General features: G+C 36.3%; 1 protein-coding gene across 4 annotated transcripts in view; it reads left to right on the top strand.

Moving 5' to 3' along the window:
- MAP3K2 (mitogen-activated protein kinase kinase kinase 2) overlaps window positions 1-16681 on the top strand; it is a 51963-nt gene that overhangs the window by 25659 nt on the left and 9623 nt on the right. For 2 of the 4 annotated variants that reach the window (XM_065840677.1, XM_065840678.2), the window contains exons 5-13: window positions 1059-1158; window positions 3249-3362; window positions 3948-4047; window positions 4996-5126; window positions 7898-7977; window positions 9692-9759; window positions 12595-12690; window positions 15155-15361; window positions 16103-16251. In XM_065840677.1, the coding sequence (XP_065696749.1) occupies window positions 1059-1158; window positions 3249-3362; window positions 3948-4047; window positions 4996-5126; window positions 7898-7977; window positions 9692-9759; window positions 12595-12690; window positions 15155-15361; window positions 16103-16251 (1045 nt within the window). The remainder of the gene's footprint in view (window positions 1-1058; window positions 1159-3248; window positions 3363-3947; window positions 4048-4995; window positions 5127-7897; window positions 7978-9691; window positions 9760-12594; window positions 12691-15154; window positions 15362-16102; window positions 16252-16681) is intronic. The other 2 variants (XM_071810889.1, XM_065840679.2) reach the window with 2 other exon arrangements.

Raw genomic sequence — 16681 nt, 5'->3', positions numbered from 1 at the left:
ATTGGTGTTGGGGTGGTTGTGTGGGGGTTTTGTATTGTGGGGTTTTTTTGTTTGTTTGGGGAGCTTTTTGTTTGGCGCGGGTGGGGGGAGTGTTTGTTTTTTGGAGTGGCTTTTTTTTGTTTGTTTGTTTGGGTTTTGTTTTGTTTGTTTGTTGTTTTGGTGGTTGATTTTGTTGCTGTTTTTAAAGTTTATTTAAAGTAATTTTTTATTGGAAGTGGCCTGGCTTCTAGCCTCATTTCAGGGAGAAATACTGTTCCCTAACCAGTGTACCAATGATGAAAGGGACAGGTATCCTTTGCTAATTTTTCTGCCTCACAAAATTTGAGTGCTCTTTCTTTTTTGAATGTGAACAGAACGTGCCTCACTAGCTCAATTGCTTCTAAAAATGTTTTTGTTCAATGCTGTTCTGTCGCAAATAATACGGTAGTTTTCTATTGTAAAGGTCAGTTACAGGCATTTTGGGCTATTAGGTTTGAGATATTCAGATAAAGGAAAATGAGTTGTTGAGTGACAACTGTCTCATTCTTACCAGGAGCACACGTAAAGCACAGTTAGTGATGGACTCAGTTTGAGCGTGTAATTCATTGCGGTAAAGATGGTGACATTTAGTTACTTTCCTCAGCTGAGATAGTCTTGAATTTCCAAAAAGAAGGGACTGTAGGAGTAATTCCTTCCTGATGCTTATGCTTGTCAACCTGTGGTACTTCATTGTCTTGCTTAGTTTTCTAAACAAGAGAACTTTACAAGTTTCTAAGGATTTGCCTCTGGAATGGATGCATGCAAAGCATTAGGTTGAGAAAGAAGCCATGTGCAAGCAAGTGAAATAGTCATAATGAGATCTCATTTTAGGTGTGATTATCCCTTGTAACTTTTGCACTGCTTTTTTCTCTTTTTTTTTTTTTTTTTTTTAATGACTCAAAACATGGAGGACAGGGAATAAAGGGTAGCTTCTTATGGTCTTTTTAGTAATAAATTTAATTCCAAGAGTATTCTTAAGTAATGAGTTGCCAGATTTTCATAATGGACAAAAATTCTTTATAACTTAAATTGTGTTTCAGGATCTTGCAATTATCAAGGCCTGTTAAACTTGAAGATCTTGCAGCTAAAGCTAAAGTTGCTTTTGGACAGACTATGGATTTACATTACAGCAATAATGAGGTAATATTCTATGTCTTCTAAATTCTCGGTGACTTGTACATTGATTATTTCAAGGCTGAAATTTGCTCTCGTAAGGAGTGAGAACCATTTCTGTGACAACTCCAAGTTTCTAATGTGTGTGTTCTCAGATATGTAAGACTTGTGTAAGGTAGGATAGGCAGATCTGTGAAATATGTTGTGAGGGGAGTCAAATCTTAATGCATTCATCTCATGCTTGACTGGGAATGGGTGAGTTCTGTTCCTGCTCTGCCACAGTCCTGTTGCGCGAGTTCGGGAAAGTCTTTACATCTTTGAACTTTGTCATGTTTTTGAATTTAAAATAACATTTATCCTTTCCTGTACAGATTTTTTTTTTTTTGTCTTTAAAGGTTAATCTTGTTACATAATAGCTAGAATGCTGCATTTAGTTATGTTTAGATTGGAGAACTAGGCTTAGCTGTTGCTCCTCTGGAAGTGCATGGTTCAGAAAGATTTCTTGGGAACAGCGCTGGTGCTGTTAAGGTACTGACGGTCAAGATTACTGATCAGGAGTACTTGCTGATGGAGATTACTTCCAGCTTTCCTTTGAAAGTAGAGATGGGATTATTAAGAGGACATGTTTTTTCAGATGCAGGATCCATTCTTAGGAGTTACTTTTGATTTTTGCCATGAATCAGAAAAGTGTGTGGAGGATTATCTGTGTGTTTGTTTATGCACAACATAATTACTGTATCTATCTGCATCTTTGCAGAAGAAAATGCCTGTAATTGCTGTTTGTTGGTTGCTCACTGCCTTACCAGGCACTTCTGTGAAACTGATCATCAAAACTAAGATTGTTAAGATCACAGAATCACAGAATGTTAGGGATTGGAAGAGATGTTTAGTTTGTGATTAATTACACTTTATATATGGACAGAAAGAATTTTGGTTTAAAGGGATGATGATAAGGTGGGAAGTCCATAAGTTATTCAGAGAAATTAAATTTTTCTAGGTTTTTATTTTCTTTCTTTTAATGAATAAGAAGGACGTGGAAGAGAATAGGAGTGGTTGCTCACTCATTAGCTTATGTTTTTCTAATAAGAGAAGGCTTTTGGAAATTACAAAGGTCAGAAGAAATGGCCATTGGTGATGTTTTAGCCTCATCTCCTTCCTCTGATAGATTTTTAGGCATTTCAACAGGTTTTCTGCTTGTCTTCTGCACTAGTTGGCAAATCGTCCTGTCACCTTTCAGAAATGTGGTGGTAATAACCTGTCATTAGCATTAAAACTACAACTTAAAATGGAGCACGTGCTCATTTATTATCAAGATCTTCCTCCCTCATTCTCATTTCTTTTTTGTATAAAAGTACTGTATTTCAGCTGATGTTGTGTTTGAGCATCACTGACTGATGTTTACAGGTAGAATAGATATATTTTTTTAAAGATTTATGTTGTGCTGTTCCTTTTTTACAAGAGAAGTTGTAATTTACACTCCTGAAACAAGCTCCATTTTAATCATTATAGAACTCAGATCTCAAGTGCACTTCAATGGTATAATGTTTTCTGTTCTAAAGATATATGAATGCCAAGTTAATTCTAATTAATTACATCGAAGTAAGATTCTAGTGAGGATTACATTTTTTCCATGTGGATCACATCATACCTGATACACTTCCCTTAACAAATTCTGTTATTCAGTGGAGAAATTCTGTTAGTGATACAACTTCAAATAAATATAGTTGTAATATTGTGAGCTACAAAAATGTGCTTTATAATCTATAAAGCAGAACTTATTTATTTTACAGGCCTGCATTAATTTAGGCAGTGGCAAATACCTTGACACTGTTGCATGTTTCTCTGAAACTTGCAGAATATTAAGTTGTTTGTATGTAAAATGGTTCCTCCTTCATTGTGAGGACTTGTTCCACCACGCTACACCTGTTGAAGTCATCTGAAGGAAGAGTTAAGGTTGAACTTCAGACATTTTGGTGGCAGCTCAAGGCATCATTTAATTAGGTTTCTTTTCAAGTTGTTTGGAATGAAAGGATCAGTTTGTTTCTCTGCACATGACTTCCTCATTTCTTTCTTGTGTCCTGTTTAAGACTTTTTTTCTTTTTTGCCCCTTTTTGTAGCTTGTAATTCCATTAACCACACAGGACGACCTGGACAAAGCTGTTGAACTGCTTGACCGTAGTGTTCATATGAAGAGCCTCAAGATATTACTTGTAATACATGGAAATACACAGGTATGACTTGACACGCTAAATGTCTTTTTCCTCAGTTTTAATATTGAAGTATGATTTTTATCTTTTCTTAAATATGACATTTTTCCAATTAAAATATTACTGGTTGCTTCTTCAGTTCACTTTAAGCATGTATTAAAATTTTAGTTTCACTTGATTTTAACTTTCCCCTAGACACCTTTCCTCTCTGTGTTCCTTCCCTACAGTGCTAGAAAAGGGTTCCTTAGTAGAATGATGACGTGATACATATTTGAGAAGCGTATGCTGGTGAAACTCCTTTTTTGCAAGTTAAATGTTGTGATAAACAGTAGCAGTGAACTATAGGCTAAATACTGAGTTATTTTGATGTTATCTATCACGCCACAGCCATACTGTTAGTAGGATTTGCATACTAGTACATACTGAAAATTATTTTAAAGCATTAAGAATGAGATACTAAAATAGATGAATTTTGATATAAATTGACAAGTTTATTTTTGACTGCTTGAAAAAAGGAATGTGCACAAAACTTTTAAAAGTTTGCGAAGTATTTTCATTGTCAGGAGTACAAAGTAATAACTGCAGTTTCTAATATGTATGCATTTTCAGTCACCCAGTGTAAATAATGTGGAACCCTTGCCTTCACTGGAAGATTTAGATAATACTGTGTTTGGTGTTGCAGACAGAAAAAGGCGGCTGTCTGTAATAGGTAAGCTACATATTTCAATAGCTTTAATTGTAAAAACTTCTGTAATAGTCTCTTAATGAATACCTAGTTCCCAGCACAGACTGTTTGAATTTCTCTTACTCAATGACTCGCCTTACTGAGTTTGCACTTGGGGGAATGGATTTTGAATTTTAAGTCAAAGGTGGTTTAAAAATCTGTATATAGAGAGAGTACAGAAAATTAACTGAAAATGTATGTAAATAAATTTATGTAGTTATTTGAGGTAACTGATGGGTATCCTAAAAAGTTGCTGTTAGTGCTCCCCTTTGTTTTCTGATACAGGAATGAGTTGCTGAAAAATCTGTTTATACGGCAATGAGTTTCCTTGCTTGGTTTAGGACTCCAATATTTTTTAATCTTAATGTGTGAACGTTTGTTTAAGATACTTAGTTTGGCGTTGATACAACCTTTTTGCCTGTTCATGTTTTAAAGTTGATGTGAAGTTAACTTCCAAATTTAATTATGAACTAGAGGGTTCAATAGTTTTTCAGACAATTTAATTAATGTATTATACATTTATGGTAGATAGAGGCATTCGTGTTCTTGCAGACTTAATATACTACACAGAGAAACTGAAATTCTCAGGAGTTGGAAAGGATTAGTTTATATGGGTGGAAGGGTTTGGATTTTTTTTTTTGCTTTGTTTCAAAAGAAGAAATTTGCCCAGTTAGATATGCAGGCAAATTATATTTCTGTCCCTACATAATGAAAGTTTTTTAGTGCCATTGAAGCAACCCTGCCCTGACTCTTTCATAATTCCTGGATTACAGATTTTAAATGCTGTTTGTAAATCTCGTATTGCGTAGGCATTTGGGAAATTTCTGAAGCACAAAGTGATCCAGACAGGCTCAGTGCTCAAGAAGTATTTGAATAAAGCCTCTGGATTCTGGGTTAGTGAAGAGACTCTGACTTGCCCTTTTCTTTTACAAGGTTCTAATACTCGTGACAGGAGTTCACCTCCCCCAGGTTACATTCCAGATGAGCTGCATCAGGTGGCCAGAAATGGCTCCTTCACCAGTATCAACAGTGAGGGAGAATTCATTCCAGAAAGTATGGATCAGGTACGTGTGTGACTTGTTAAAATTAAAGCTTTTGTTAGATTCATTTATGAAGTAGTGCAGTTCTTGAAGGATGTGGAATTGTTCAGACAGCTATAAAAATGATGACAATCATAGAAAACATGATCCGTGAGAGAAGGTTAAAATAATTGTGGTTGTTTAGTCTTATAAAACCTGTTTTTATTCTCTGTAAGTCTCTTCAATTACTTAAATATATTGCTACAAGGAGAAAGTTGTTAATCTTAATTTCCATGATAGCTGAGTGAGGTAGTGATAGATATTAATTACAGCAAGAGATATGGCTATATTAAAAAAGCACAAAAACCTTCATTTTAATTAGAAGGATATGTAAGCAAGACCAGTTTTATAACTTTCCCAGGTAATCAAATGAGATTTTAAATAGAAGCTTGGATCTGTCAGAATTATTTAGGCTCAATTGATACTGTGTTGGGGTAGAGGCAAGAGGATGGCAATGGACCTGGTAGAAATAAGCTCGGAAATACTTTCCATGGTCACTTTTTTTGCAGGAGGGTCACAACTATATTGTGTTCTCCATATTCACCTGCATTATTGGCGTGGGATATCAGCACACTTACCATGAATAAAAATCCTTTGCTCGGAGTATCAAAATTGCCCTTGAAAACAGCAGGAAAAGCTGGAGGAATGTGTGGCTCACAGAACTGGCAATGGAGAAAGATATTTTAGGGAGGAAAAAACAATCATGCTGCATACCCGAATCACTTCAAGTCCTTGTTGACATTGGCAGTGTATGGCAAGAAGCACAAATGGCAAGAAGCAATGGTTTTTATGAGCTGACTAAATGAGAGACAGATGATAGAATAAAAATAGAGGCAAGGAGATTGTGCAATTTGTTGCACAATTTTAGTGACTGAGCTGGGAATAGAGACTGAATCTCCTTATTTCCAGCCCAGGGTGCTATTCATTATCATAGCCGTGCGGTCAGATCCAGCCCAGGCCTGGATTCATTCAGCACAATGGCTACTTTTGACCTGGGTAAAGGCATTTTTGGTCACAGTCTGGTCAAACAGACAGGTGGTTTCTGAGACCCAGGATGTCTTTTCACTCCAGAGTATTCAAGAAACATGTAACCTGTCATTGCTGTGTAAGCTGTCAGCAGGGTTTAAACACAGGAATTTTACTTCCATAGGAAGCCAGGTTAGTTCAATCTAAGCAGCCTGGAGGGCCAAGTTGTGGCATTGAGAACTCACCACCTCTCACTCCCTTCCCCGAGTTCCTGCATCACTTTGGCAAGTGTTGGCTGTCCTGCCTGCGTCTGTCACAGCCTGCCCCACAAAGACAAGAAGGGAATTTGGAAGTGGAGGGCTTTGTTTTCAGGACTCAGCATAAGAAAATATATAATTGCTTTACCTATGGTAAATGTTGTCCTCCCTGATACAGAGTTAACTTAAGTGTCTGAGTTTGCACAGTGCAAACTCAGCTTCTGGACACCATTTTTTGTGATAAGTCCTTGACTGGTGCTCGACAAAGTGTGTGCTCAGGATCATTAAGATGCAGCACAGACTGTAAAAATTGGAAGAGCAACTGCTTAATTTACAGCAAAAGACTGGCATCCAATTCACAGAACTTTATCTTAGGTAGGAGCTGATTTTAAGACAACAAATGAGCTTTCCACTCTGTTTTTGAGAGGTAGACTGGTAAAATTCTCACATTGAATAATTCAGCATTTAAATTATGTTTCCACTTATTTTGAAAAATAAATCTGCAAAAGATTTCAGATTGCTTCACTGCAAAAGAGAGAGGAATGATGTTTGCATGTCATTAAACTTAGGACTTTAAGGGTGCTAGTGCAAGATAAATGAAATTGATGTCAGCCAACAGAAATAGATGGTAGTCAGGAGGATGCTCTTTACTATCAATCCATGTCTTTTTCTCTGAATTAGAATTCAAGCAACAGAGATAGTGTTGTTTGTTATTTTCTTTATGTAATAGGTGTGGCTGAGGTAGTTTTGACTTCTTCAGACTCATGAGCATTGATTACTAGGTCGTCAGGAGTGTGTTAGGGAAAAAAAATGTCTTTGGTGTGTGTGTAAACTTCAGTTTCAGATGAAAGTTTATTTTATTTGAAATAGAATTTTGGCTTGGGTGGAGAGTGCTTATAAATTTTCTGCATTCTCCCTCTTTTCTGCTTCCATTTTCTCTTCTATTTAAATTATTCTATTAATAGTTTTATTTAAAATTCTGTGTAACTTGGTTGGAGCCCTGACTAGAGATAAATGTTTAAAAGCTTTTTACAGTATTTAATTTTAGCTGTTTTCTGTAACTTCCAGTTGGTCAAATTTAAACCATTACAGAGATTATGTAAATTGCATTCATCACAATCTGTGTCATGTTTGAGATTTTTTTTATTTGACAACAAAACCCACATTTTTTAAACTGTCTCAGCTTTATATCCTTTAGTTGCCGTATTTTTGGTATTAAGCTGTTAAGCTACTGATATACAATATTAAGAGACAGTGGAAGAAGACTATAGCAGTACAACTTGTTAGGTACACAGCATGATGCAAGATTAAGTACCTTAAGTACATTCTAGTTAGATGTGAGAAAAATGACAGAATCATTTCAGGAAAAAGAACGTAATGCAGGTTCAATTATGGCAGCTAACTTTTTTTCTAGTAATTAATATTTCTGGTTTGATTTTGGATTTTGTCAGGTGTTTCCTTCAAAGGAAACCTTCAAGCATTTTAAAAATAAAAACTGAACTTGTTGGTCTTTATCTGCTCGTTATGTATTAGATGCTGGATCCATTGTCTTTGAGCAGTCCTGAAAACTCTGGCTCAGGAAGCTGTCCCTCACTTGACAGCCCTTTAGATGGGTAAGAATTATTTGCATTCGTTATTTATCTTTATTGGATTGCATAATGTTGTAACATATCTCTCCTGCAACACCTATTACTGAACTTCTTCCAGAAATTCCTCTCTAAGTTATAGAACATTTATAAAAGCTTTTTGAAACTTAATTCCTTACTAATGTACAGAAAATAGAAGTAGCTTTTTTTTTTTTTTTTTACAATTAGCATTTGAAACACAACAGTTTAGATTTCAGATCCTACAAAAATGTACTGAAGATTTTTACAAAATTTTGCCAATCTTACATATATGTGAAATATATTCCCTAGCAGTGAGCAGCCCCACCAAATTTACATGTCTTAGGTACTACTGTATGAGTATGCTTCCCCTTTCCAAGGCTGAGGGTACCCAATTCAAGACAGAGGGTGGAATCATGTAAAAACTTGAACAGACAGTCCCCTCCTTTTCTTTGCAATTACTGTCCATCCCTCCCCCTCAGGCAAATAACCTGAGGTCTTACATTGCTCAGATTGGCTACTCATTTATTTGGAACTGCTCTACAAATAATACTGCTAATTAAGTATTTAATTGGTAGAAAGGAAAAAGTTGGAAATCATTTCCTGTGGTGATTAATCAGTATTCCATAGTACCATTTTGTTTGAAAAATATGTGATTTGAGGACACAAAAAGTCCAACAGATAACTTTTTGAGTTAAGTAATAAATTTCCATTTCACAAGCACATAAACAATTGACATGAAAAACATTTTCTGGTTGGAGTGTGATAGATTATACACACAATGTTTAATATAGCTACAGAGGATAGAAATCCCACCAAATACCAAATTTTTAGGTTTTTCTGGTGTAGGTATGAGTGGAAGAAGGGGACACGAAGTGATCTTAATTTGAATCATGTTTCTTCTTCAAAACTTTTGGTTATTGTTTTTATTTATTTCATTTGTCATGTCTACTTAGTTTGTTTTCCTTTTTTTTTTTTTTTCCCCATTCACATATTTCCTACAAAGATGTAGGTTTTGTGTCTCCATTTAGCTTCTGTTACCCATTAGAGAAATTCTTACCAGAAAAAGGAGGACATTGTTTTGGCATGTTTTTGGTATGTTTGTGGCAATATACTGTAATCGGTTGCTCTGACTGGCAATCCCATTCATTCCTTTTGGTGGCTGGGAGTTACATACCAACTGTAGGTAAGAAACAATGTGATCATAAGAACCAAAAAATTCTTTATCATTCTATAACCTAAAAAAATTACTCTTAATCCTATGACTTTAATGGAGAGAAGAGGTAATACTTTGAGGTGTTAAAAGGTTCTGCATTTCTTCAGTTAAATTTCCTCAAGAGTTTTTATAGGTTGTATAAGATAAGAGATTTTGCCAGTCTGTAAACCTTTGTGTTTAGCCATAAAAGTGTTGAACATAACAGTGTTCCTTTGTGGCTGTACTTGTGATAATTCATGTTTTTACTAATGCCATTGCTCATTAACAGAGTCTGTTGCTTTCTCACTATGTTAAGCTCAGTAAGCGAGCTTTCTGTTGTTACTGATCTTGACTTGTTACTGATGCCTATTAGACTTGATTTCCAAAATTGGGTTCCATGTTTGTAAGCTGCAACTTGTATAGCAAGAACTTCTCATCAGTCATAAAGAACAGTGAGGCAGTAAGATTAAGTGTTTAAGGGCTAGATTAACAGCAGTTTTTAGATTCTGTATGTTTTTACACTTCCAGAGACAACTATCCCAAGTCTCGGATGCCAAGAGCGCAGAGCTATCCAGATAATCATCAGGAGTTCTCAGGTATGCCAAAATCGCTGGACATACTAGCTTTCCAAAACTTGTTCTCTTGCAATTAATAAGGCTTAGAAGGGAATTTCGTATTGAGAGGTGTTCTATTATGCAAACAATATAGTAGAAGAAAAAAAGTAACAAAATCTAATCCAAATGCACACAGTTAAAGACACAGTGAAATATAAGATCTTCCAAATATTTTCTTCTAGATTATTGTGTGTAACACCATTGTTAGTGTCCATAGTATAACTTATCTGCTTCTCTGATGCAGTGGACAGGGGCACGCAACAGTTTGTTGGACTGGATTGCAATATCCATCTCTAAGTTGGTCCATAACCTTGATTAATTTATTTAATTTGGGAGTGTTGTGGTTTAACCTCCATAGCATTGCGCAGCTGCTTGTTCACAGTGGGATGGGGGAGAGAATTGGAAGGGTAAAAGTGAGAAAGCTCTTGAGCTGACATAAAGACAGTTTGATAGGTAAAGCAAAAGCTGTGCATGCAGGCAAAGCAAAATAAGGAATTCATGCACTGCTTCCTATCAGCGGGCAGATGTTTAGCCATTTCCAGGAAAGCAGGGCTCCGTCACACCTAATGGTTACCTGAGAGGACAAACGCTGTAACTCCAAATGTGCCCTCCCTTCCTCCTCCTTTCTCCCAGGTTTTGTTGCTGAGCACAACCTCATATTGTGTGGAACATCCCGTTGGTCAGCTGGGGTCAGCTGTCCTGGCTGTGTCCCTTCCAGCTTCTTGTGCACCCCCAGCCCTCTTGCTGCTGGGGCAGTGCGAGAAATAAAAACAACTTTGATGCTTTGTAGACACTGTTCAGCAATAACTAAAACATCCCTGTGTTATCAGCATTGTGGTCACAAATCCAAAACATTAGCACCATAGGAGTTACTATGAGGAAAATTAACTCTGTCCCAGCCAAAACTAGTACATGGAGCCTTTGTTTTCTCCTATGTGAAATGAGGATCACTTTGAAGTGCTCATGACTTCTGTAATTGAAAGCTCTGCAAAGGAGACGGATGAAGAACCATGTGCTGTGCCTATAAATTAGTCATCACCACTGATGTTGTTTTCATGTGATACTCTGGCTTGAAGCCAAGCTGTTGTGTGTGGTTCAGGATACAAAGTACAGTGGGCAACCTTGAAAGTACTTTGAAGTGTCTCTTGTGGATGTGCCTTGCTACAGAATTTTGCAGTTGAACACTAATTAGCTTCCAGTGAATTTGAGATGTTTTATGTTTTTTTGGTCTGTTATATACTTTAAAGCTCCTTCCTATTTTATTTATGAAGCTTTAACCAGATAACTGTGTGATGATGTTTTTTTCTTTTAAGCATTCTAGAGTGCTTAACAGACTGCACCATTTTTAAATGAAAATACAACTCAAACTGTGTATAAGAAGCATTTAAGTGCCAGAAATAAATACCAAAAATGTTGGAAATGTCAGAAATCAGTTTACCTTTAGTAATCTTAATCTAGTTTACTTGTGTTTGTTTATTATGGTTACTTTCCTAATAAGATGATCTTACAATATTTTTTTTCCCTGTGGGATGCTCTGGTATTTTAACAATGGGATATTCAATAGTAATTCTCATTATTTGATGTGTAACAAAAGCAGAATAGTATATAGAGTCAGAAAAAATGTCCATATAGCCTAATCTTTTCTCCTGCCACAACCAGTAGCAGGCTTCTCTAGAGGAATGTATAATATTCCTTCTTCAGAATATGTTCCTAGTCATGTATGACTTGCAAATGCAAGATTCTCATGTGTGATTTGATAGATATTTTTTTTTTCCCCTTCCACAAGTTTTTTCCAGTCCCTATTTCAACTTGTATAAACTTTTTCACTATCAACAGTATGTTATGATGAGAAGTTCTGGAACTTACTGTGTTTTATGACAAAGTATGACCTTTGTGATATTTTTTTTTTTTAGTAGACTTCTTTGTCTCCCTTTCAGCTATTGCTGAACTTCAAAATCTTTTTCAGTTTTACTAAATCCTTTGAAATGGAGTGGACCAAAGCTTTGTTCAGTGTATCTTAATGATTTATAGCATTTAATTTGCTTTTTAGCCAATACATAGAGTTAAGCTGCTGCTTTATTGGAGCTCTCTATCACAATCCTTCACACTGGCCTACACTGAATTTCATCTGCCGTATTAATGTCCTATCACTTAGACTCTTAAGGGCTTTCTGTAATTCATCTGTTGGCTTCCTTTCTCCAAATGCATTTTGTCACCTCACTAGTCATCATTCTATCCATAGAATTCATGCAGAATTAAACTGCATGAGTTCTAGCCCAGGTTCCTGTGGAACTGTTGGCCATTTACTCCCATCTCTTGTATTTACCATCTAACCAATTATTTATGCATGAAGGGCTTTTAACTTTATCTTGTGGATACTTTTCTCCTTCAACAGTTTTTAAAAAGGGCCTATTGAATGTGTTTTAGTAATTCAAGCTGTGTCGACTCATTTGCTGATTTTTCATATTCACCAATTTTATCCTTTTTAATAGTTTCTGCCAATTTTCCTGGTGAAATTTAATTTCCCAGAATTGCTTTATAAACTGTTTTTAAAACTGGAGTAGGTGGGCATGCTGCAGTCCTCTGACATTCTGTTAAACAAAGGTTCCAAACCCTTGAGCTATTGAATGCTTGATCCTTGGGAACTTTTGGCTGAATGTCCTTTTAGATTGCGTGATTTGTTGGATGTGCAGCTCTATGCTCTGATGCTTCAACTGGAAGTGTATCCTCTGATATGTTACCACATGTTTAAATTTGTAATACCAAACTGGTTTTGCCACAGTTTAAATTTTTGAATATATTTTTTTTGCTTTATAGTAGAGTATGATATCCCAATATTTGAGAAATTTGGAAAGGGGGGTACCTATCCCCGAAGATACCATATTTCCTATCATCAACAAGACTACAATGACGGTAAGTGTGAATACTGCAAGAGTGCTACTTTAGAAATCTGTTTTTCTCTTCTTAGAAGTGAAGAAGAAAATTTAAATTGTAAAATCTTAATGATTGAAAATATTGAAGAAACTGAAAGCTCAACTTCTTTCCCCAAACTCACTTTCTAAACTTCTGATGATTGAAAGCACTGCTGAATAGTCTTGCCTCTGGTAAAGTTATGGATTACAGAGTTCGTGACTCATGCACAGCTATAAAAATGTTCTCTATCTTTAGCCGTGCACAAGATATCCAGCATAAGGTTTTGACCTTTTTGACCCTTTTCTGTCCAGTGTGAGTATGTCAGTTACTTTGTCATTTCTTGTTTTGCTTAAGAAAAAAAAACAAAACACAAAAACCCATAAGCAAAACAAAACCCAACCAAAACCTACCAAACAAAAACCACACACAGCTGAAGGGTTGTCTGACTTGTGTCAAACACTAGTTGAGAAGTGCTAAGAAGAAACTTCTCCAAAGACCAGATAGTTGCCTTTGCAGTATGGAATGAGCACAGCGATAAACAGAATTCTGTTACAGAAATCACAGAAATACCAAATTCAAGGACTGCACAGCAGTTTCAGTCCAGTCCCTCGCTCCAAGGCAAGATAGAAGAGGCAAAGATTTGTCACACTGACTTTTAAGTAAACTATAAATTGACTTTAACAGAAGAGATACTAATTTTCTTCAGGTGGCTAACTTAAAAGATAATGTATCTTATCACTTACCTTTCTCTGTCTTCTAAATCACTTTTCCTGCAAATGAAACTAGTAACTATTCCATTTTGACACAGTGCAAAAGGGGTCACTGCCCATATATGACTCTACATCACACACACATCTGTTCTCTCCTTAGTTTTCTTCTTTCAAGCCTTAAGTCTTAATGTCAGACACTTTTGCAAGCCTCATTTTTTTTTCCCTGGTCTCTTCTCCATTCTTGTAGTGGCCAAAACTCAATAGAGTGTTCTAGCTGAGGCTTTTCTCATATCCATTTTTTGTTTAACATAGGAAATAACTATGACTTGGTATGTAATAGTCATGCTAATATGTTCTGGAAGGACACTTCAGTTTTTTTACAGTCACCATACTGACTGCTGTTCAGTCTGTGGTCTCCTACTGTTCCTACATCCTTTTCCAGGTGACATGTTGTGGTTTCTGCATCTGATTTCTCTTTAAATGTGTATATTGCACTTCCTTACTGAATTTCATCTTGTTGATTTCTGAATCCTCTCCAACTTACTAATATTGTGAATTTTGATTTTTATCCTTAAATGGACTTTAAACCGTACTTTACTTGACATCGTCTGCAATATTTCAGTGTATTTTGTTCCATCTTATATACATTGTCACTTAAAATAGTGTATGGAAGTGAACTGAAGGTAAACTGCTGTTGATGTCCACTTAAATTATCCTCCTCTTTGAGAAATCACTGATAATTGCTCTGAATCTGTCTTGGCCTTACTCTGCATAGTAAGTTGGTCCATGCAACACTTGACTAGTTACCTTATGAGAATGTCCCAATGAAATGGGGAAATTGCATTAGCTACATGTGACAAACTATTTATGGCTGGTTTATCACCCTATTATCTTCTCAGTGGTTTACAAACCTGGTTAATAATTTGTTTGCATATCTATCTTGGAATTGAAAGTGGCCAGACCAGTATATAAATCTGCATGTACTTTTACAAAAATATTTCAGTGGCCTTCTTAAATCCCCTGGAGACTCGTTCTGCAGTGTAATACGTAATGAATTAGACTCCTTCAGCTGTTTTTATGAGTTCTGTAGGATGAAACTTTATCAAGCTATGCTGACTTAAATGTTCATGTTATCTGAATATATTAACATGAATTGTGTTAATCATCTGGTTGTAATTAACCTTTTTGAAGATCAATGCCATTTTTATTCCAATGTTGTAGCTATCTCTGGATTATCCATTATTTGTGATTATTTTTTTTATTTTTAACACTTTTTGTGGTCTTCTGTTGGTTCCATACGTAGGTCTTTCTTTGCATTCAAATATTAGTTTACAGGATGAAGATACATTCCATTGGTGCCTAGGCTGGTAAACATATCTCTCATCCTATTTATGAGAAATTTGTTATTTACACATTAATAGAGCAATAAAAGTAGAGGCAGGGTATTTTCCTTCCTTATCTCACAGCCCTCCAGGTTTTTGAAGTATGTTGGTTACATTTCCAAACAGTTCCAGAATTCAGTCCCAATTTTTGTCACTTAAATGTAAACCACTTTTGGATTTGGTCTAATTCTTACATACATCTGTGATGAACATTGTCTTCTTGTTGGAAGGTTCAACCAGTGAGTTTCATCTTCCATGCTGTGGAAGATTTAAACTAAATTATGTGAAGTTCATAAAGTAATTGGCATGCACACATTGCATAGCACTGCTATTTCTTAGTGTAACATTAATGTTGTTTGTGCATCACTGAAGGTCGTAAAACTTTTCCAAGAGCCAGAAGGACTCAGGGGAACAGTTTCCGATCACCAGTTAGTTTCAGTCCCACCGATCACTCGCTGAGCACCAGTAGTGGGAGCAGCGTCTTCACGCCGGAATACGAAGAAAACCGAATGAGGAGGAGGGGAAGTGACATCGACAATCCTACCTTGTCAGTCATGGACATCAGCCCACCCAGTCGCTGTAAGTGAAGCCACTTTGTGAACTCCATGGCAAAACTCTTACCTTTCAAACACATCATGTCAAAACTAAGCATCATCAAAGTACATGCAATTGAATAATATGTTTTTATCTCTCTGGTAGGAAAACATCAAGGCTGTATGCTCAGCAGTTTTCTCATTGCTTACTGTGCCTACGTTCATGTAGATTTTCACATGGAGTTTACATCTGTGATAACAAAACAATGTAAAATATTTTTGATGATTTGTTAGACTCTCAAGGACCTGAGAAGGGTTACGTAGGTTGCAGTTACTATTAATTTTTGCAGATGTTGGTCAAGGTTTGCGATAAATCGTAGGCCTTAAGTGGTACTGTTTTATACCTGTTGTGCCATTTCAGGAGCAAATATACTTTTGATGACTTTGGTTGCTGGTACATTTTAATCATGCCTTGATTATTTTAAAAAAATAATACTAAGTTTTCTTAACATGCGTTGTCTGGTTTTCAGATTAGCTATTACTAGTTGCTTTAAGTATGTGTGTCACTACCAGAAATTATTTTGTGAATAAATAGAAGTAGCTCATGTTTTCCATCTTACAGGAAGTTTTATTGATCATTGTAACTTATATGGGGAGGTTTAGGACGCACAGTCGCTGTTGTTGAAAAACGTAGTCTTTTAAAAAATTATTTTCTGTGTATTCCAGTTTTTCTCGATCAGCTGAATAACAAGCTCATTTGAAAACAAAAACATACTTATATTTTCAGCACCACGAGCTCCAACTAACTGGAGACTTGGTAAACTGCTGGGTCAAGGTGCATTTGGCAGAGTGTATCTGTGTTATGATGCTGATACCGGAAGAGAACTGGCTGTTAAACAAGTTCAGTTTGATCCTGATAGTCCAGAAACCAGCAAGGTAAGTGATGCCGAAGAGAGAGCTCGTAAAGGGCTCCTGCTGAAGTGCTGTGTTCCAGGCTAGACTGGGGTTCCCTTCCTTCAACAGGATGTTGTTGTAAAAGATATTGTAGCTTCATGTCCTTGTTAGGAATCTTGTTTTGTTAATACCTCGGAGAATTAGTTTGGTTACCTGACTTCAGTGTTATATCGCATTTTTTAATTTTGTCGAGGGTTAAGATTGCGGGGTGACAATCAAACCCTGGCAGATGTATTGTTAACCTCCTCTCCCCACCACTTCCCCCTTTTACCTCTCCCTCTCCCCCCTTCCCACTCAGGACAGGCGATTGGGAGGGAAAGAAGGACAGAGAGAAGAGAGTTGGAAAAGTTAAAGATGTTTTACTAATGCTACTAATAAGAATAGAGAAAATAATACAAAATATACAAAACCA

Source organism: Patagioenas fasciata, chromosome 7 (assembly GCF_037038585.1).
Source record: "Patagioenas fasciata isolate bPatFas1 chromosome 7, bPatFas1.hap1, whole genome shotgun sequence".
Lineage (NCBI taxonomy): Eukaryota > Metazoa > Chordata > Aves > Columbiformes > Columbidae > Patagioenas > Patagioenas fasciata.
Note: the sequence above shows the minus strand (reverse complement) of the source record. Positions and strands in the feature narration are given on the sequence as shown.